The sequence below is a fragment of the Rutilus rutilus genome, assembly GCF_951802725.1.
Source record: "Rutilus rutilus genome assembly, chromosome: 7".
Classification (NCBI taxonomy): Eukaryota; Metazoa; Chordata; class Actinopteri; order Cypriniformes; family Leuciscidae; genus Rutilus; species Rutilus rutilus.
The window spans coordinates 20,374,022-20,397,575 of record NC_140221.1 but is presented as its reverse complement, the minus strand read 5'-3'; the positions used below and the strand labels follow the sequence as shown (position 1 = coordinate 20,397,575).

At 37.8% G+C, this 23,554-nt stretch overlaps 1 protein-coding gene across 1 annotated transcript; it reads left to right on the top strand.

Annotated features, from left to right (window-relative positions):
* Window positions 1–239: 239 nt before the first annotated feature.
* Window positions 240–18,908, top strand: gc (GC vitamin D binding protein). The gene is made up of 12 exons (XM_084415244.1): window positions 240–412; window positions 772–841; window positions 1,128–1,260; window positions 8,087–8,298; window positions 10,919–11,054; window positions 12,398–12,486; window positions 13,022–13,148; window positions 13,791–13,993; window positions 16,806–16,938; window positions 17,976–18,046; window positions 18,172–18,271; window positions 18,716–18,908. Exons 1-12 carry the CDS (start codon window positions 349–351, stop codon window positions 18,755–18,757), a joined length of 1,380 nt encoding a protein of 459 aa, XP_084271370.1. The 5' UTR covers window positions 240–348; the 3' UTR covers window positions 18,758–18,908.
* Window positions 18,909–23,554: the final 4,646 nt, after the last annotated feature.

The following is a 23,554-nucleotide window of genomic DNA, read 5'->3' as shown; positions in this document are numbered from 1 at the left end:
TAATGCCAAGCTCAAATCTGAAGTAAGATCTTGACTAATTTAGATCAACTAATATTCGAATGTGAGGTTCTAAGTATAACCTTTAAAATGTTCACAAAAGCTGTTCCTGTAGATCACTGTAAGTTTGAATCACTGCTTTCAAAACGTTGTAGTGTTTTAGCTGTCAAGCTGTGTCATGGGGTCAAAGGGAAAGCCAGAGTCTTGTTTGCATTTAAACATTTACATAACTGTCTGTTTTTACTGAAGTTAATTTTTGACTATGCACACTTTTGTCTCTTGTAAATCTGCAATGCAGAGGCAGTTCCTAATTTGATCTTGAAATTATCACATTATTACCTGTGGTAAAATATGAGGAACACAGCTCTCATTTTAATTATTGCTTTAATAGTTCCAGCTTTGCTTGCTGACAAAGGTAGGAAGATCAGACTTGATCTAATTTAAGGGTATTTTACATGCTGTATTTCCACAGTGGTAAAAGGTAAAATCATTTTTGGCTCATTGTCAATATATCTCAGTTTAAATGTTTAATATTGGCACTTACATGGTGAATTTGTGTTAATAATGTTAGATTAAATCTTAAAAGATTAAGTCAGCATATGCATTGAAATGATGTAATATCTGTTGTGTGCAGGTGAGCTAGAGCTGATTAATAAATTAGTCATATAGGGATAATAAATAGTAAATTATAGCTAATGACAGCTATGTTGATAAGTGCATTTGTCCTTATTTTTTTATGCATTTATTCTTCATTGTATTTTTGTATCTCTACAGGGAAGAATTATACCAAAGAAAATGTTTGCCAAGAGCTCAAAGCCATTGGAATTGAAAAATTCAAAGAAATGCAAGTATAAAGTTATTTTAGGATTTATACAATTCTTAGTCTCAACCACAGGTTATGGATATATAAATTCACTGCTGCTTTATATGCTCAAAATATTTGGTTCTCACCATATAAGGTTATTAAACATTAGTTTTAACAATTATTTGGTTAATTATAGCTTAATTCCATTAAGAATTTTGTCCACAGGCTATCCCTGCATTTCTGTTTGATGTATAGAAAAAAGAAAAAAAAGGAGATTCTTTGAACATGCTTGCATAAGTTATGTTTCTCGTCGATCCTTCTGCAGGTTCACTGTCCTCTACAGTCAAAAATTCCCGAATGGCACATTTGAGGAGGTGAATTGTGTGGCAGATGAAATGACCAAGCTTGCAGAAAAATGCTGCAAAGATGATGCCAGTCCTGACTGCTATGATAAAGGAGTAAGTGGTTGTCCTTTACGATAATGACATATTTTGTGGCTAAATGCAATTAAGTGACAAACCAAACTCCATTCAAATGAATCCCAGGTGTCAGGGAAAAGTTATGCAAATACAAATCTATTAGCCATTAGATAAAACACAAAAGAAGACTTTCACACAACTTAACTGTGGGTTATCGTATTTTTATTAACCCCCAGTTAAGATCACATCTAAATCAAACATTTCACACTTGCCATTTTGAAATAGGGGTTACCACTGCTTTCAATGAAAACCTGCTGGAGAGAGAAAGCAGTGCTAACCAGGTGTTGAGGAACTGGTTGATTAGCATCACCTCCTTATGCTAGTAATGCTCCCAGCAGGCAAAGGATGTAGACTCCAACGTCAGTCAGACGTTAGATTTTGGTTGAAAATGAAAATCGGGTTGACATCTAAATCAAACGTTTGTTTGACGTCAAGAAACAAAGAAATGAGACACCACTCGATTACCGTTTGCGTCATCTTCCCTTTCCGATAGTTGGCTGCTACGTCAACAGAGGCGATATGCGTTGACATAAACGAAGATGCCATCGTCTCGGGTTGTGATATCGATTGCCTGGTCTCTCTTTATCTTTGCACGCTTGTGTGCAAAGGAGGGGGTTAAATACGTTAAATACACGCAGTTGTTGTATTTAACGGCGGCGCCGGCGACACCATAGCTAAACAAAACATTAGCAAACGGCAAATAGCGCATAGCTGCTAGCTAGCGGTTAACTAGCGATTCAAAACAAAAACATTACAATTAAAACCGCTTGAACATTTTATTAAAAGTATCATAAAACACGAGTGTCATTAAACTGCTGAAAATACTTAGATTTGTGCGACTCACTTCTGAGAAATTCCTACCCCTCTCTTTCATGTGGTCCTCTGCAAACTTCGTTTCAAGGGCTATGTAGCCCTACGCCTTGGCCCTAGCCCTTAATCAAAATGGGAATTGGGACACCACTTCCCCTCACATGAACGCGCAAAACCGAGGGGAAGGGGTAAGAGTAAGGGGTAAGACAGAGAAATGAGATGCAGCCTTATTACTAACCAGATTGACTTCTACAGAAGTTCTTATTGAGATATAAGGCCCTATTTTACCGATCTAAGCGCACGGCACAAGTGCAGTTAGGGTGTGTCCGAATCCACTTTTGCTTTTTTAATGAAGGGAAAAATGGTCGGCGCGCCCAGCGCTTGGTCTTAAAGGGTTGTCCCTATTCTTTTACTGAGTAATGGGTGTGTTTTGGGTGTAACATGCAAAAAACTAATCAGAGTGTAATTTCCCATTCCCTTTGAAAGCCAGTTGTGTGTCCAGAGAGGAAACAGATCTGCTTGTGCGTGAGGTTAAAGCGTGCAAGCAGACCATCTACGGGTCAAGCCGGTTTCCACCATATCTTTATGTACACAGTATTAATCTTTTACATTGTACCTTTGTACTCCTTTTATTTTTAATATTTGGCTAGTTTGTGTGCTGCTGCGGATCCTTGTGTGTGTTATAAGCAGGGAGTACGCGCGTTGTGGACCCGCCTATAGGCACACATTACTTTGCGCGCTCTTTAAATGACAAAAAAATACTGCACCATTGACTTTAGACCAGGTTTCAGTTGGTCAATGGCACTGTCTATTTCAGTTGCCTCAAAATAGCAACGCGCCAACAATGCGCTTAAACACACCTCATTTTCAGACCAGCACGCCCTTGGGCGCTAATGCATTTGCCATTTAAACAATGTGGCGCAGGACGTGAAAATGATAACTGCGTCAGGCTGAAACTAGCAAAAAACACTTGCGTCATGCCGGGTGTATGATAGGGCCCTTAGATGTTAATGTCTGGTTGAAAATGTTTCGTTTGAAGTCACCATCATTGTAACTTCTTTTTACAGTCTATGGGACTGACTTAAAGAAGTTGGAAGTTGAGAGGTTGATATTGATATAATAAATTAATCAGTTAAAATGCTAAACAAAAGTTACATAAAAATGTTTCCTTTCATAATTTATAACAAACAATTTTTTATCATTTATAAAGTTATATTAAAGGAGATTTTCAAAGAATTATTTTGCCACAATGGCGCCCCCTGCCGTCCGGCGCCCTTATGCACTGCATACACTTACCCCGTTTTTACGCCACTGGGTATGAGCTGTTGACAGTGATTGCATCGAGGTTTGTTTGTTGGGTTGTCTCACAGGGTTTTATGGGTTTATTTAGTTAAAGAGTGGACTGAGGAGCATTAGTGATGACACACTGAAGGAAAGAGGAACACATTTTTGAAGTCACCAGTGTGGTGATAATAATAATAATAATAATAATAAATTTTATTTATAATGCACTTTTCTAAACCCAAAGCACTACAGACAGTAAAGGCAAATAAAATACAGAAGTACAAGAGTAATACAGAAATAATCATTACAGTACAACACAGTAAAATACTAATCATGACAGTCTATAAGCAATTTTAAACTGGCTAATGTGGGAGCATCGCTAACAATAACATATAGTAACAAATGCATGAATAAGCCTTTCAGCGTCAGGTAGAGTAAGATAGGGCCTAATTCTTGCAATGTTTCTGAGATGATGGAATGCAGATTTTGTAATATTCTTAATATGTGAGTCTAGGTGAGCGTCAAAAATCACACCAAGGTTACGAGCATAAGAAGATGGAAATAAAACACTATCATCCATAATCAAATAAAAATGTCTCCCTTTGTGAGCAGCCGCAGGTGTGCCAATGAGTAGAATCTCTGTCTTGGAAGAATTCAATTTTAAAAAATGATGGTGCATCCACATTTTTATTTCCTGCAGACGAGTAGTACTTTGTTCTTGCTGTCTTAAGTGCTTCAGCGTATTGACTCAAAAGTTTCTTATATTGGCGTTCAAGCTGTCTGCTTTTCACCTTAAGAGCCCTAAGCTCAGTGGTATACCAAGGAGATGATTTAACAAATGAAACAACACATTCTCTCCTAGGGGCCAACATGTCCAAAGCATGTAATCAACAGTTGGATTACTATTAAGGTTATCCACATGGATATTAATGTCTCCAGTGAGAATCATTGATGGACAGACAGAGCTAACAGATGTAAGTAGTTCTGTGAGTTAATTGAAAAACAAAGAATTAGGTTTCGGAGGTCGATAGATGAGTACAATAAGAACAGGAGAAGTACCGTTCATTTTGAAGGCAACACACTCAAATGATGATACGCAGGGAATGGTAATTTCCGTAATAGATATATCATCTCTGTAGATAACAGCAAGACCGCCACCTTTACCACTTAGACGCGGCCTCTGGATATATGTATATATCCCGGTGGAGTACTCAAATTTAAGTTTATGAAGTCATTTGGTAGGTGCCAAGTCTCACAGATACAAAATAAATCCAGTCTTATTGTTCAAAGACCGAGCATTTAGATGTGCAAATCGCGCAGTGTTGAGTTGCATTTTCAGATGAGTCAGTTGTGGATAAAACGCAAGTTTGCATGGCAGACACCGCATAAAGAATGCTTTTTTGTTTCTGAGTCCATAGACCGAGAGCATAAAACTTTAATGCCAGTCCCAGTAGTGTGAACGTTCCGCGACCCTCTGTGTAAGTATTTCGGCTGACGTAGAAGTCGAGACGATTTCAGGGTCTTTTGAACACAGACGTCAGGAAGTAAATGATGTTCCAATGAGAGAAGTTCAGAGAAAGAGAACCTTATCATGATGAAATCCAAATGTTGAAGGACCCGCTCTCCACGAAGCCCAGACAGGGTCAAAATGATGATGACAATAGATAGCAGGGAAATCCACATATAGGATTACAGAAATATAGGAAATAGAAATATCAATTTGATTTACTTGAGAGAGAATCCAGACATGTTGTTGTCACACAGCAGCAGAGATAGCAGTCACGCACCCAGCAACGTTCCCAGTTGACAGGATCAGCGATCCCACGGTGTTAGATCCGATCAAACATTAGTGACACGAACAGAAAGACTCCACAATTTAACTCCAGTATCGTTAAAAGCTATGAAAAAAAACACCAACTAATAAAATTAATACTGTTTAAGAATAAATCAATTAAAATAAAGAAAGCCGGACGGAGAAGCGGCAGCCAACATGCGCCAGCGTTCTCTCCACCGGAAGTGATGAAAACACCTGGTTGATCATTGTTTCCTGGAGTTGGGCTCTTGATTCTTAATATTTTTGTTAGTTTTCTCTGGCTGCTTCAAACAGGTGTCCGTTTCAAGCTCTGTTTGTCAAATAAATTTAATTGACCTTGTGAATATGCAAATAAGGATGTTACCCGACAGTGTGACATCTTGAAACTTGAATATCCAAGACTAACTGTTAACCCAAGTGTTAAATGAAACAAGATAAACCTAGATTTAAAATGGACTGAGCTAATGATAGCTGTAAGATACCAAAAGTTACCATAGCTAATTGTATACACTTGTCCAGACTGCTTTCAAAGGCATGAACATCGAAGAAAAACTGGAGAAAGACAGAATCACATGCTAGATGTAGCACAACATATCTTAAGTCTATCTAAAATAGATTTGTGACTACATTCTAATTACTGTGGAAGTTCTGGAGGTATTTAACTTAATTACATCTCTAACTAACACAGCCCATCTTGTTAGAAGTCTTTCACCCTTGATGGTCTTCACAGTGACAGGTTGTGCGTTTTTATGCCTGACTATAAAGCACATCTTGCTAAATCTCTCATCATAAACTCATCTGTTTTCATGTGTTCCTGACATCAAGCTTGTTTTAATTCTGTAAGTACATCAGTGGTTTGTTAGCCAGACCATTGCAGTGGCTGTCAACTCCAATAAGACAGATTTGACTAGCGATGGGATAGAGGCATTTTAGCCATTATTCGGAGTTTGTGATTTAGAGCATTCTGTTTTCATTTAAAGAAAGATAATTATATTTTTGGAGAAAAGTGTAATTCTAGCTGTTTGAATCTGTGCGGTGGCATGGCTGCTAGCACACGTTCTGACATGGTTGTGGTACTTATGCAGATGACATGAGTTTAAATCTGCCTCATAACATTTGCCAATCTAATTCCACCCGCTCGTCCCTATTGATTCTTGCCCTTTATCTCCAACATCCAATAAAATAAGAAGTGCCAAAAGGCCACTTACTTGCAGGCTTTGTTTCCAAAATAGCCTCTTACATTACACATGCAAATAAAACTGTCCTTCAATTTGTGCACGGAGATAATAACATGAGTCCTGACTGGAAGCAACTCCAGCTCGACTCTAGAAACATTCCTGCAATCCAGTCAGTTATACAGGCCCTATCCTCTGCACACTTTAATGCAAATTAATTACAGTGCATGTTAGTTGGTGTGGGTGCGCAGTTACTCGCTGCTCTATTCAATGTATCAGTGTCTTTCCCTAGGGACAGCTTACCTCCATGTCATTAAAAAATAATTACTTGAACAAATGTCCTCATATGAACTGGCTGATTGCTCACATTGCATTTGCAATTCTGAATTTAAGGACTGTTTTAATGGGCTTCAAACACTGCACATACGAAAACCATTTATGATGTATCCGATTGTCTCCATACCAATGAAAATAATGGGCCTAGTTTGTGAAACGAAAGTACGACAGAAATTCGTTTCCATGCAAACCTTGGCATTTATCAATATGTACATGAGCGGTGGCTACGATCAAATCTCACGCCAGGTCTCAGATCGTGTATGCAAGGTTTTGAGTTAGTCTGAACTTGCGTGCAGCATAGTAAATCTGGTGGCGAATTATAATGAGAGCATTTTCTTTATTTATTTCCTGACTGAGTCCGAAGCTCATTAATCGATCATTAACCGCTATACGACTAGATTAGAATGTCAAATTTAAATTACATTAGAGAACATGGGTGTCTGTGACCCATTACAAATACCACAAATGTTTGTTTGTTTCTTAGGCTTTTTTAGTTTTTTATGTAGCTTTAGGCGACATGTCCAAATAGCAGCATAAACAACAGAATATGAGGATTCACGCATCGTCACATCGCCTGCAGCGCTTCTGTGAACCGAAATTAAGTATATAAAAGGCTATAAAAGGAATAAAATAAATGACTACACAAAATATATTTCGCTAAATTAACAGATTAACAAAAAAGAAAAACTGTGCAGGTCTAAGGTATAAGTAGTAGGTATAAGCTACGCTGGTTTTTGTGACACTCTAATTTGTATTTGTTTTCTTTATATATCTTTATTTTATTAAATACACCTGACCACACAGGTGCCTCACACACACACACACACACACACACAACATATCACTTCTAGTGTTGCTAACTTGACATTTCAGCCATTCATCATCAAACTAAAATCAAACAAAAAAACAAAAAAATTACACTGCTCAATTTAAATGGTCATGAGATTACTTCCTCTTCTTGGCCAGGTTACTTTCTCAGTTGGTAAACTCTTGGGGCAAGGCTTCTAAACCGTGGATTTTAGGGGCATGATATTTAAATGACGGTTATTTTCAGCCACTACATTTATCAACGTCAGATCATTCGTACGATGGGATTGGCAGCATACAAATGTTTCATGAATCGCACGTGAACCCTCTTGTAAGATGATTTCTGCGCTCAAATCTGCGTTCTTTTCTACGATAAATTGATAAACTAGGCCCAATGTCTCCACCACAGAAACGATGATAAGTGAACTTGTATTGAAACGTCATTAAAGACATATTTTCTAGACAAATTTACTGAACAAAAATGGTCATTTTATCAGTACTTTACCGCGGTATGTTTTGCGTGCCTTTTTGTGTGTGTTGTGTTGCTTGCTTTTTATTCACATAGTAATCTCTGTCTAAGGCTACAGAGATCTCTGAGAAGTCATGCGGAACGGACTCTCCATTCCCCAAACATCCAGGCATTGAGCAGTGCTGCACACTTCAGGGTCATGAGAGGAAACTTTGTCTGGCCTCACTACGGTACTCTGCAGATGAGCTGCCATCCCTAATAGAGCCCACAAATGAGGAGATCTGCACTGAGTACACTCAATACAAGAAGAACTATTCTGTCAGGTGAGATTTGTCCCACTGGACTACTTATGAAGGCCACAGTGATTTGGGGTTCATCAGTGGAAATAAAAACAGAAGGGATCAATGCAACATTCTTGCTTAACCACTGGTCACTTTCATCTCTCATTCTCTTTAGCATATACACTACTACGCAAATCATTAAGTCCTCAGAAATCCTCGAAAGGCATTGCCCATACATAGACAAACTTGCAGCCCTTTGAAATAACCTTAGTTTAAAAGTATAATTATTCTGACTAACTAATCACAACTTAACACTGACTTGAAGCAGTAGCCTATGTCAGAATATATGCCCCAATTAAAAGTCACAATATCGAAAGCATCTTCCGAATCTTTTTATATCAGCAAATTAAGCATTTCCTTCTGAATACATTCATTAGTATGAAGTATCCCGATTATATTACCTTAGACAAAATCATTGACTATTTAGTCTCTCTGAATAGCCATATCTCTCTCTTTTTTCCCAAACTATTCTCCCAGGTATAGCATGATTAGAGAAAGAAACTCATTTCCCTATCAGTCAGTCACGTCTCAACGTTACGTCGAAAGACAATTGTTGTGGGATCTCACTTGGGTGAGATCAAGAACAAGCACAGGTGATGTTGCGCCTTTTTAAAGATGGTATTCCACCCATGTATTTCTGGATGCTGTCGTTTCCTGGCCCTGTAAGATAGCCACGATCACTGCCTCACGTGTCTGGGCCGTGACGTTGAAGGTGACTGACTGATTGGAAACGTCTCAGTTACTGTACTGTTGTAACCCTGAAGGAGGGAACAGAGATGTTATGCCCCGCCTGCCCCAACCCTGTACCACCGCTGAATGGCCGGGACATCGTCTCAGCTCCTCAGCACAAACCTGAATGAGTGAGTTTCTGGCAAGATTATATACCCTTATGTCCATGGCTTGTTTTGTTACCACTTGAAGGTGATTGGGCTCCCAAGTGAGATCCCACTATGTCTCTGAAGAAAGGAAGGCACTGCTTCAAGAAACCCAAGATTTCTTATTATTTATCCACTGTGTTCCCTTCCTTAGTAGAACATTCTGAGACCTCTTTTTCATTTTTTATCAAAAAAATATCATATTATCAAATATCTATGTATACAAATTCTGATATTTGGGGTGTTTGATATTCTGAAATTCTGATCTGATATTCTCAATGTCTTTTATAGATGTTTTTGAAATTAAACAGTTACGAGGATTAATGGATTTATCTTAGATTAAGTTTTGCAGTGCATTGATGTTTTAATATACAAGGTGATGTACATTTTTACATGTGAGGAATGGTTTTAATATGGGCATGAATGGGTATGAAAAGCATTCGGACAGAATATAAAGGAAATGTGGAATATTTGCTAACTGAGACCTGTAAGTTTACACATTAAAGCTTCCATCTAGTGGTATGAATTATGACATCCAAATGTCCAGCATGAATTCCTAATCCTGATGCCGCAAGAGCAGTTCTTAAACCTACTAGTGCTTTTATTGCTGCATTTAAAAGAAAATTGGCACAGCCTTTGTTGGTCCGCAGTGACACAGTTGGTCTTCGAAGGATGCATGCAGCCTTTCAATTGGGACGCAGCAAATATTACCTGATTTGTAGAACATGCTTTGGCAAATCTAATCTCATTTTTTTACTCAGGAAAGATAAATGGGCTTAATAGACAGGTGGTAGTGATAATTGCTTGTTGCTCTTGGTCAGAACTTCTATTTAAAGTCAATTTTAGTAATAATAGAGAATTAATTTGGCACTTAGAAATCCTCTGTTCTGAAATAAATAAATACATAAGAGTGTTGATTGCTTTTTTGGCCATTGTAGTCTCTGATTGTGGTTGCATTAATAGTGAGGTGCGTGCTGTTAACGCATTGAAGCAGATTTTTATATAGCAAATAATTCTATACATCAAATGGTGCTTAAGTAAATCTGGCTTAACCTGATCTCTGTTTTTTTATGGCATAAAAAATGCTGTAATGGTGTTATACATCATGTCTTTTGTACCCACTGTCCCATTTATCAGGCTCAAGTACCGCTTCATTCGACACAAGATCAGAAAAATATAAAGATTAATCAATTGTTTATTTTATCTTAATCTTTCACAGCTATAATATTATAGACATAATTTGTGTTTTATAAATGATATTATTTATAAATATATTAATTTTAACAAGGAAAATGTAAATATTTCCTATCTTTTCCTATTTTTCCATCTAAATCACTTATACAATGTCATGTCATTACATTTGTTTTGCTTACAAAAAAAACAGACCACATGACGGAAACCCTTTTAGTCCATACAATTCTGGCTTTATTTCTTACCTCTCTTCAACAAATATCTACATAATTAAACTGAAATGGTGTAGTCACATGAATCATTCTGTTCTAAAATAAGCCTTGGGAGCATGATGATAAAACATTTTCATAAAAATATATTTTGGTGACAGCACACCCCCATCCATGAGTAAACATGAGGATTATGCTCTGCTTTGATAGGATTAAACCAAAGAAACACTTTTAGTGGCTTTGATTTATGATTAGAATTACTAATAGAGAGCAGAAGGGCTTTGATTTACCATATTGACGTCAAAGTCATTATTTTCTCTCCCTCAGGTATGTGTATGAGTTTGCCCGGAGGCACAGAAACATCCCAGCAGGCTTTGTTCTTAATGCTACTCAGCACCATGTGAGAATGGCAAAGCGATGTTGCCACCCTGCTGTCAAGATGATCTCTTGTTTTCTCGAAGAGGTAGTATAAACCATACATTTCAGATTACATTCATTGGAAACCTTGGGGTGGCATAACCCCTGTGAGAGGTATCATGTTGGGTGAATATATCTAATGCTGATTATGGCCTACAGCATGTTTTTGCATGTGAAGTAACGTGCTGTCAGTAGTAATACATTTTTAGCGTACTTGACAGCAATTAATAGTAAGCATTTTGCGCTTGACAAATTCAGGCACATACAAATGTCTGCGAATCCTTTTCGGTTCATATGTCCAAAATATCTGGACAGTAATAATAACGGTAAAATAACTGTACAAGTAATATATTTAAGTTTCTAAAGCTGTGCATGCAAAATACATGCTGTCAAGACATACATTTTGTATGTTTAAACATATACCTAAACAGAATTGAATGATTTTGCTGGTCCTCAAGTTGGACCAGCACCAGCACGCAGATTATTTTTTATTATTGTTGTTTTCCGCAGGGATGCATTCATTAACTCACAGTGCATTCATTTTACATAATAAGCTGTCTAATTAGAAGCTGATGAAAAATTGTGAAATAATGTACGTTCAACAATAGAAACAACATTAGGCTCTTAATTTTCTACATAGTTGGAAATGTAATTTATGACAGGTTTTTTTTTTTTATTATTATTTCTTTATAATGTCCAGTTCCAAGTCAAAATGGGCCAAGTCATTACTAGGTAGGAAGAGATAGACAGTGTGTTTGAATTTTGGATGATGAGATACCACACTTACTGTACTTCCCGCAGACGCATAATTGCTCCCTCTTTGTTGCTATTGTTATATGTATTGTCTGAAGACAATCAAACAAAAGTACCATATGCCACCGTATAGAAGCTAAAGAGTGCTATGCCAGACTATAATGAGACTAATAATCATCATTGTGCCTTGTGTGTCTGCTTTTGGTATCAAATGCCCTGAAGGCTCTTGCATGGTCTGTTGTAAGTTACAAATAGGATTCCAAGATATTATTGTCAACACAAAACCTGCGCCAGCACAGCAGACTCAAATCTTCTGTTCATGGAGCTAAAATCTGCTTTCTGCGGCCCACACTGCTTTAAACAGCTTCTAACTAAATGTCTATTTTACTTGCTGTGTAGGAGGGAACTGTGCTATTTGTCTAGGGGAAACAGAAAAATGAAATGGAATAAAATGATTATGAGGATAAGGATGATTAATATGATGATATCATTCAGTTCAAATCAGTTTAATTTATATAGGTTGAAACCCCAATAATGATCAAAATGACGATGATGATGATGATCATTATGATGAATGGTGGTGGTTGATGTGGAATTATTAGTAAAGTACCTCATATAAATCCTGTCTGTTTACAGAGACTCCAAATGGGAAGCGGCAACGTTTTTTTGAGGTTTCTATCCAATGTTTGCAACAACCAAGTGAATTTGAAATCCTACAAAATTGGGTAAAAAAACACAAAACAAACATGGCTTGCACCGCATCATCACACCATTAGAGGAAAAGTTCACCAAAAAAGACAATTCTGTTATTTACAGAATATCTCTTGTTGTTTCAGACTAGTTTTAAACTCTTGCCAGCTCACAGGTAGCTTTTTTTTCCCCTGGGCTAAAGTTTTGACATATTGCATAAATCATATTTGACTGAAATGCTTGTATTGGAATATTTTAGTCATTAACATTAACTGTCAATGAATGGAAAAGAGTTTGTATTATGATTATTTAGGTTTTTTTTCACTTTTATTAAAAAATGTTCCTATTGAAAAGTCCTATTGTTATGGAAGAAACAACAGAATATTGGTTTGGAATGACATGAGGATGAGAAAACTAAACTTCTTCCTAAACTTAGTTGTTTCTCCTCTCTACTTTTTTTATCTTAAGATGTGTGTTAGTTAACTGTTTAGTTGCCTACATCTAATGTGTAAATGAAGTGTGTCTTGCTTTTTACACACCATAGGCTTACATTGCTTTACATATTTATAGGTTGTCTGCATATTATGGAAATCTCCTAGGACTGTCCTTTGAAGATGCATCAGCCATATCCAGTCGTTTCCAATCTGGGCTTGAAAAATGCTGTTTACAGCCCCAACCTGAATGTATAATTGAAGAAGTGAGTAGAACGGTCAGGCCGCTCCGATTCCACTCGATGTTGTGTTCAACAAACCACAATGAGGAGCACAAAGGTTCAAATCTCTCATGGGACAATTATTTTGATCAGATTTCCTTCTGGCAGTGAATTTTCCTCTTCCGCTTCATAAGACATTTGATGATATGACAAATAAGAATATTTTTTGGGGTAACTGATGAAAAACATGTCATCTATTGGAAGACACAATACTCACTGCTTCCTAATTGATAGGGATTTTCTGAATCTGGGTTTATTTTAATGACCATACTTGGTGGTTATTATACAAATTTCCTGGAGTCCTTTGAGTTGAAGCAATTGAAAAAACAGTCTTTCTCTCTGTACTTCGCAACAATACCTGCTGTTGTGTAATGTTGTTTATCGCATCTGCTGCCCCTTTTCTATTCAATTTTATCATTATTATGTGTCATCTAATTTTAGACTAAATAATATATGTGCAGCAGTACCAGGACAGGGACATGATCAGAAGAGATTATAATTTCTATTCAAGAGAAAGTGTACATGGAACAGATATAGAGACATTTGACAGAACCCTCTGATATCATTTATTTTGTCATGAAATTCAGCAGGAGGGCCTGATTTATTGTATTTTTCCCTTCATAATAGTTGGCAAGCTTTCAGAAAGTTCTCTGCAGTGAATCCAAACTTAATGCCATGTCTGAGGATTTCCGGAGGTGCTGCAGGAAACCTGCCCTGGATACACTTCCTTGCGTGGATGACTTGGAAAGACAACCCCGTCAGCATCCACATGTAGCCGATCCTGTTTCATCCCAGCTCTGCGAGAAAGTTCAACCACATGGGATTGACAGGTGCTTATTTAATATTCGGTGGTAGGGAAACCATACGTGTCTTAAAGGAAAGGTCATCCGGAAAATATATTTCCAATGTTAGCCAGCTTATTTCATTATGATGTGCCAAAGTCTGTGCTATTTTGTTGAAGGAAGAATGACATCAGTCACTACACTATGTTTTGATCTGTCTTGCCAAATGTGCTAATATGCTAATGCAATGTTGAGTGATATAATGGGTATATTGTGCTTTTACTGTGACCCACTCAGATTTAATACAGGTTCTCTGGGAAAAGCCACCAGGTCCCCTTTTCCCAAACACAATAGAGTGTGTTCCTCTTGATTTTGATCTTTAGCTAGTCTATTAAAGGGCAAAAGTGCAACTAGTCATGAATTATTCATACTGTGACTCTGAATATGATCATACGATCAAAACAACTCTCTTCAGACTTTTGCTTAGTCACCATGAAATCAAAATGGACAATTCTGTTCTTTTAATGGAATATTTCAATAATTTATTTTAAATGATTTCTCACATTATTTTTAAATTCATGATCTCCAGCCATATCCCCTCTAGCAAACCACAACCATCCAACAATCCAATCAATTATTTTTTCCCAACATTCTTTCTTGTTCGAGAAGCCATTTTACTTGGATATATGCCACAATAGGGGGAAAAGGACTATTGCAACTTCCATTTCATCAGATACTGAAGCTCAGAATGCCACTTGTGATCAATTTTCCAGAGATCAAACCAAAGATCTATTTGGGCTGCAAGAACCACCTGAAATTCAGTCCTAACTATGCATGAAAAGGTTTCACAAGTTCCCCTTCTCGTCTAAAATTAAGTCATCCCGTTATCAGAATGAAGGTAAAACAGAATTCTGGCCACAGCTGGACGTTACATTTTTCCTTTGAACATGAACAAGAACATTATAGATTATTGGAGTTGAGGTGATGGAGTTATTCCTATATATTCCTTTGAAAACTGATGGGATGAGATTAAGTAATGCAGAACAGACCCATTTATCTTCTGTGTAACATTTCAGACCATTTTTCCTTTGCAGACTGATAATCATTGTCATGCAAATGATGCTTGCCTGGAGCACCAAAAATTAAAACATGATGCCCTCAAGCAAAGATTTTGACCTTTTTTCTCTCGCATCATGGTCGCTTCATTTGCTATAGTATGTAATGGCTGTTCTCTGATCAGCACCTTATGCCTCTCTCATTTAGTGAAAATGTAGCCGGTATGCACTGCATGCTGTGATGAATGAAGCTTGTGAAGTCACTTGTGTGTCTGGGTGGACAAGTAAGAATGAATTCTTGCTGAGGGGCAGACAGCCGTGCACAGAAGTCTATGTTTAATTTATCTTGGACTGTAATTACGAGCCACTCTCCGTTCTGAATGTGTGCTAGCAAATTCTACTGAGTTTACCTCGCGGCTTAGTGTCATTAAAGGTGACATTTTCAGAGTGCTTCGGGGGGCTAATACTAGGTCATTTATTGTGGCTTCTGAGTGTATGCAAGTGAAATTAATGTGAGATGGGGTGTTCTGACAGAAATTAGAGAAGTATGTAAGTTTTCATTAATATTTATTTAAAACTAATAATAATTACAACTTAGCATAATAATAGATTCTCCTTCTTCGGTTATACACTGTCCAACTGTACCCCCTAGTGGTGTTCTTCATTTTTGTATGACCAGAAAAATCAGCCTTTAAATGTATAAATACATTATTTTGAGCTCCACAATGTATGAAATGACTCATGCCACCAAAATTTAGTTTGCATAAAGCAAAAAAACACAAACTGTGTTGTAAACCTTTCAGTATCCCTATTCCCAACCACCAGAGTATAAATTATTTTTGCTTTGTTAAACATACAAAACTAAAATTACAACAAAGTGTTTTATATGTATGGCAGTATTCTTATATGTATGTATAAGATATGTATTCTTGCAGAGATGTTTCAGCTGCTGATTTTTGTATTATTAGTAAACTGTCGGCTTAATATCCACTAACACTTTATTTTGACGGTCCCCCACCAGATATTTTACTGACTACAGTATAAGTTACCTACATGTCAACTTATTCTAATGACCCTAACCCTACCAGTCTACTAATTAGCCCATGATAGTCTTGTTTCTTTCTTCAGAGGCCTTTCTCTTCTTGTCATACAATTCGTAGACACTTTTTCTCTTGCGACCCTCAGACATTTTGAAAAAACCCAGTGCGAACGGCGAGCTTCAATGAATGGCTGAAACCGTAGCTCACCACACATATACACCTGAAAGTGCGCATGCGCAGAAAGCGAAAACTACCTAGGGACGAGCACGTACGACGGCCTTACGTAAACATATCACCAGAATGATTGACAACTAGGAGGACCAATAGTCTTGATGATCCACCCGGAAAAAGAAAATCCTCCACTATACCTTTAAGACAGCATGTTGTCTGCAAATGACGTAATGCTTTTTCCAATAAATATAGTTCCAGGGCTATTTTACAGTGACTTTTGACAGCCCTAAAATGACGTATATAAATGTGTGTGTCCATGGAGAACACTCTCATGGACCCCAGTTTGAAAACCCCCATTGTGTTACAACATAAACCTACGGTGAAGAGATCAGAGCCTCCTATGGAGAGCATTGAGGTCTTGCAGCCTCCTGCTGGTTGGCAAAAGATTTGTGCTCCTGTTCTGCCCTCAGAACATACATAGTAGTGGCCACTGAAAAGGAGAAATGTCATGTTGTATGCAGTAGCAGGGGAAGAATGTTTCCTAAAGTCAGTGTATGAATGAGATCAAAAGCATGTATGTGTGCATGTTTCCAGATACTTGTTCCAGATTGGAGTAAACCATTCCTCCATTTCTCTGCCTGTGCTGACAACCGTCCTCAATCGAATCAAGAACACGGTAACAGCCTGCTGCTCATCTGCTGACGTCACAGCGTGCTTAACAAAGGAGGTGAGACGATGTTCATCCTGAAACTGACATGATTTACCAGTCTCTGCTTTACTACAGTTTTGTATCATTGTTTTATGTTTTGTGCTTAGCAGCAGGTTTTCATTTTCTTTGTTTGGATTACACAACCAAGCCTTTCTTCAGATTTCAAGGGTTTTTTGGGGGGGGTTTTTGTGCTTATATGACTAAGATTGCTGAAAAACATGGGTAAGATGGCTATTGTGAGAGGCTTCGATCTTTTTTGAAGCATGCCACTCTCTGATTTGACAATGAAGTCTCATCTCGGTTTTGAGATGGGAGCTCTCATCAGGGCTGAGATGTTATGTTGATGGATGGTTCTCTTGGCAGTAAGGAGAACTCACATGAAAAATTGTGTTGAGGCAGCAGGCACCATTTCATAAGGATTTCATAAGTAATATAACCTTGAATAAATCATATTATAATGCTATAATTGGACTGGAGCCCAATGAGCACTTCTTTTCATGCTTAACAATGATGTAAAAAAAACCACAGGTAGCCTGATCAAAAATGTGTCAATGTTTGGTTAATTTAGCCTTTCAGTTTTCTCTTGCAGTTCCTCCAATTATCTGCTCGCTCGCTGCTTTTCTACAGTAGATGTGAGAAGAGTTTCTGGTGTGAACATTAAATTGAAGGGTTTAAACTGCATCTGTAACCAGGGAATGAACGCACATCATTAACATGCACAAATGAAGTTCACTCTTCACCTTAGAGAGTCTTGCGAGATTTCAATTAATTTCGAATGACAGGGTGCTTTTTGTACTCGCTGGGTGCTAACCAATCTCGAACTGTCAAACAACGGCACGTCTCATCTTCTCTCCCGCTGCTCGACTTTGAACACTGACTAAAAAACATACTAATTTTTTATTTTAAGGGTTGTATTACTGGCCAAACGGTTCTTTCATTTTCTCTCTCTCTCTCTCTCTCTCTCTCTCTCTCTCTCTCTCTCTCTCTCTCTCTCTCTCTCTCTCTCTCTCTCTCTCTCTCTCTCTCTCTCTCTCTCTCTCTCTTTTATCGAACAGGAAAGTAAATTGAAAAAGACTACAGCACTTCTGTCCAAGTTGGATGACACTTGCTCGCAGTACTCCAAGCTGTAAGTTATAGTCAGACTAGAAAATAACATCATCAGTTGATGTTATTTAACAACAGTGGATTTGAAAGGAAGGAGCTGGTTGCAGATCAGTACAAAACTCTTCATTAATGCTTTATTTTCTGCAGGAAACAGACTGAGAGAGGTGAGACTCAGGCACAAGCATGGGTTCACTTGACCGCATCCTGCTGTTCCAAGCGTTCCCCGGCCCAACTGTGTCAAAAGCTGGTGAGAGCACTGACGAGCCACTGTCCTTTGAACAGTTTCAATTTTTGCAGTGTAAAAAAAAAAAGGTTTTGTTGTTTATTTATTTATATATGAAAAGGGTAAAACTTTACAATAAGGTTCCATTAGTTAAAGGAATAGGTCACTTCAAAATGAACATTCTGTCATCATTTACTCACCCTCAAGTTGTTTCAAACCTGTATGAATTTCTTTCTTCTGCTGAACACATAAGAAGATATTTTAAAGAATGTCAGTAACCAAACAGTTGATGGACCCCATTAAATTCCATAGTATTTCCCTTACTAAGTCAATGGGGTACATCAACTACATCCACCCCTGGTAGTTCATCACCAGGGCAAGCAGATCAAATCAGGATTTAGGGTGTCTGTATAATTTAATACAGTTATTAAACTAAGATTTGATTAAAGCTCATATTTTCTTTTTCAGACAGAGGATGTCCTAAAGTATGACGACGGCATTGCCGTTTAAAGACTCGCTCTTTTCAAATATTCTTTTGAGCGCCAGCAATTATATTGGATGAAGAGATCTTCTAAATTCCCTCTCCAATGGAAAATGTCATGTCTCTCATCACCTCAGATGTTTTATTCTTTAAATAAACTTTCCACTTGCTTCAAAGATTGTTTGTTTGTTGGTTGTCTCCTGTTCCGTTTGCTCTTTTAGCCCATGAGGCTTGTGGCATTTGCAGTGTAAATGAATTAGGCTTCTGTATGAATAACCTTTACCGGGAGCATAACAACATCCACGATGATTTCTGTTGTTGCCATGGTGTTTCATCACACACTGGGAGACTTCACATTAACTTTCATAGCAAAGTGATTAACAAATTATTCTTGAGATGTAGCTTTAACTTCACTTGATTTCAATATATATTTTTAGCTTATATTTATTTACATTTTTATTTTTCTATTTTTTGTGAAATAAAATACAAAGTCGTGTTTGTGAAATAGAAGTTATAGTAGGCCCTCTGGAATTATCAGAGTAATTTATATGCTTGTCAGGTTTCAGATAAGACGCACACTTTAAATTAAAATCTCATTTGTGTAGATGGGTTTTTTAGCTTCTCTTTATACATTTTTGCAATTAAATGTAATACATTATTGTATTAAAAGAAATACAATAAAGCACTCACTTTACAATAAAGCAGGAAGGAAAGCACAAAGCGTCATTAGGCTAACATTCACACATATTGAGGGGCAATAAAGGTGAGCTAAATGCACCCTGCTTCAATACAATTCACACTGATTAAACATGTTTAACAGTCCAAATCAATATCACGCAGGTTCTTCTGAACACCCCCATTCAAACTTTGCATTTGTGAAGGGCTTGGATATTGAATTTCACCCACACCATCACCATTAGAGAGACATTTTAACATTTGTTTTTCTCAACAGGATTCTTACATCCTCATTCAAAATGGATATGGTCTGTGGTCATGAGGTTCCTGGAGCAATATGGAACCAGAGCTTGAGAAAGAAGCAGTCCACAGTGAAGTGCATCTCTATCTCGCATTGCTGATGAAGGCTTCTCCAATTTTAGTTTGAATCTGGAACTTTTTCTTATCAAACTGCTCCATTGGTACAGGAGTGGACTTCAGCTTTCTTTGCCAATTCAAACTGTGTTGAACTCTTCATGGCTGTTTATGTGTTCTGTTCTGGTGATTTTAATGGATTTTTGGATTCAAAAGTAGTTTTTAAATTGAGTTCATGCAAGGATGTTATGCCTCAAAAATTTTTCTCATGGTGATGCACTGTAAGGAGTGTGAACCACATGAATTAACTATAATGCAAGATGTTTTTAGGTCCTCAAACATGTTCTTCCTGTACTAAGATGGCAACATGTATTGATCAGAACAGAACAGAGACTCATTTCTGCTACAGCTGTCTGGATCACATCTAATCCGGCAGCATAACAGAATGATGAAAAAATACGAATATGTACTTAACATTTCCTTAAAGTCTTGTGGTCAGCTGGACAAAACCACTATAACTCATAAATACATAGTGAAGACCAAAATGTTAGTTTTGCTTAACATGAAAAGAACTGAAAATGCTATGATTTAGCATTGATGTTTACTGGCTGTATAAGCTACAGTAGTACATCTCTCTCTCTCTCTCTCTCTCTCTGTATATATATATATATATATATATATATATATATAAACAGCATGTTTTAGTGTGTTCATTTGCTTTGGAATGACTAAATTCATTAAATACATTGCCATTAATTAGTTCGACGCTGCGTCATGGTGGTGACACTGTGGGAAAACTCCGTGTGAACTGGTGTCTGAAGCAGGTGTGAATACTGAGTAATGATGATGTCACAGATGCACCGACAGGCCATAAAAGGGCACCTGAAGAACACGTCATCAGCTCTTTGGTCTTCAGGAAGCCGCTTTGTTTAAAGTTTGTGCATGTGAAATGTGGGTTTGTAAAGAAATCAAGCAGTATGGAAAGAAAGTGTGGGTTTAGAAAATGTATCTCGCCCTGTTCTGTGTTGAATTACGAGCAATGATACAAACAAAATGTGCGTCATCTGTCTTGGAGCGGAGCATGCATGGTCAGCTCTTGAGGGAGCTGGCTGTGTTCACTGTGATCGTTTCACAGTCAAGAAGCTTCACTGCCACTTGGCTCTCTGTAAAGGAGATGTTTCTCGCGGGTCTTAATACTGCCCTACAAAGGCAAAAGACTTTAAGTCGCTAGAGTGTGGAACTGAGAAAAATTACTTTAAAGATTTTTAGTTGTCCCGCCAAATTAATTATAGGTAGGACACTGGAAATCTGGCAAATCCGTTTTAGAAATGGAAATTATATAAAAAAAAATCTTGAGCTCAAACTTGACTTTTGACCACTATTTTAAAGTTACTGTACTCTGCCTTTGTATTGTCAGCAAAAAGTGAGAAGTCATGCCAAGGCAAAAGGCAGTAACTTCCACATTATCAATATTTGGTTGCTGATCACCATTAACAAAATCATTATAGTAACACCTGTATAAAATCTAGTGATCATGGCATTTATTTTGTATGATTTACAATTATTTATAGCCATCTACTTATTGCTATCCTGTGCTTTGGTTGCATTCTGATGGCATAATACATTTGACATGACAAAATACCTCCATAGATATATTAGTCCAGCATTGACTCGACCGCGTTTAGGGCGGGGCTGAAGGCGCCGGCAAAGTTTTGGCACTCTGCCAGCTAGATACATGAGTGTTTCAACCAGGTCCAGTACCCGAACTGAGTGAGGCGGGGCTTTAATTCTTTGTTGTATTCATCTGATACGGCAATGTGTAACGTTTTTCTGTCAACTCTGCATAATCCTTTCGCGATCGATATCGCACGTTTGTCGATGGAGCGGATTCAGACCATACTAAATGTTCTGACCGCAATTGTGCAGGACAAAGCTCTGAGGACATCAGAAGTTAGAGGGACTGATGGCAGCTGTACAAAGTACACAGGCTACACCGTAATTTTAATTTTAATGGACATTAAAACAAAGGCAGATAACCGTACAATCTGGTAGGTAGCATTATTTGATTGAACACCGGCACAGTAACTTCATATTGAAGCGCGGCTAAACAAAGGCAGAGTACCGTAACTCAATTTGAGCGTTCCAAAACAAAGCCAAAGAGCGGTAACTGATGTTACGGTGTTCTGCCTTGGTTTCTCATGGGCTTTTGGAAGTTACTGTTAAGACAACTCATTATTTTCTCGAAAAAACAACGGAATTGATTCAAGATACTTATCCCACATGATAAAAGAGGTCTTGAATGTGCCAAAAATATAAATAACTCATTTTCGAAAACGAAGTTACGGTCTTTTGCCTTTGCACGGCAGAATAGCTCCCCCTCTGTGAGACGACTCTCACCGGCTATCTCTGGAGATGATAGTGTAGACATAATGGTGGAACTATTTTAACACGTTTGTGAGGAGTAATGGAATGACAGACCATTAAAAAAGTGGACATCGTCGCCATTCGTGGACAGATCTCCTGAAGGTTTGATATTTCTCCTTGAGGCACTTGAGGGTAGAGCAGACAGTTGAGAGAAAGCACTGCTCTCTCCTGATGTCTCTTCTAGTCCTTAAAGACTGGCCGCTTAATTATATGCTCCAGTCGGTTTACGTTGCCCATTAGAGCTTCGGCCGAGGGATCGTTATGGTTGGATTAGCAGTAGGCCTAATTTCACACTTAATTTCACAGCACAGTGAGCAGGCATTTGTTCAGTAGCCACCGTGGGTTTTAACATTCAACACCATGACGCAGCATTGACGTTCCACTTCAAATGGGAATGTCTTAGGTTACTCATGAAACTCGTCTCCCTGAGAAGGAGACGCTATGTCTTGTTGCCATACTTCAGACAATCTGGAGCTGATGACGTGTTCTTGAGAATCTTGTCGGCGCGCCTGTGACGTCATCTGTCTGCCGTAGGCCCGTAGCCAATCAAAATTGGAGTGTATTCACATGTGTTTTAGACAACGGTTCACGTGGAGTCTCCCCATAGTGTCAAGACCATGATGCACTGACGCAGCGTCTCATTGCCCTTCTCAGGGAACTGGGTTACATACGTAACCTTTTCTCCTATATTAAATTGAAAAGTAACTGGCAAACATCTAATTATTCTGCACTCTGTTGTCATGAGTAGCCTGACAGGCTGACAGTCTTGCTGGCGTAGGAGGGTTTTAATGTCACATTATGCACTAATAATGCTAATGATTCTGAAAGGCTTGGAAAGGGATATTAGTTCAAATGAGCATTAAGGAAAATATTTTTTGTGACTTTAATTATTCAATTAATGAATCTTTATTTCTCTTTCTCTTCTCTCCAACACCCTTCATCCTCTGCAAAAAAGCAATTTTATGAAATTCAACATCACTAAATTAGATGTTGAAGTAATACCATAGGACTTCCCACTACTCTGCAATGTTAACTCTGAACACTAGATGGTGACATTGTGTCATATTCAGTGTGAACAGCTAAGGCAAGTAATAATCAGGTTGACAATTAGTCAATATTGTTATAATGCAAGATTGTAAATTACATGACCTTCACTTTTTGCCCACCCTATGCCTGACCATATGATTGCCTTGAACATGAATTAAGGTAAACTGTATACATCACTTATTTGTAAATGTTATAAAAAATATGTATATATATGTATATGTATTATATGTATATATAATAAAATGTAATTTTATTGGATATTGATGGAGCAGCATAAGTTTGATTAAAATGGGTTTGATAGTCTAGTGTAGAAATAGGGGCAACTG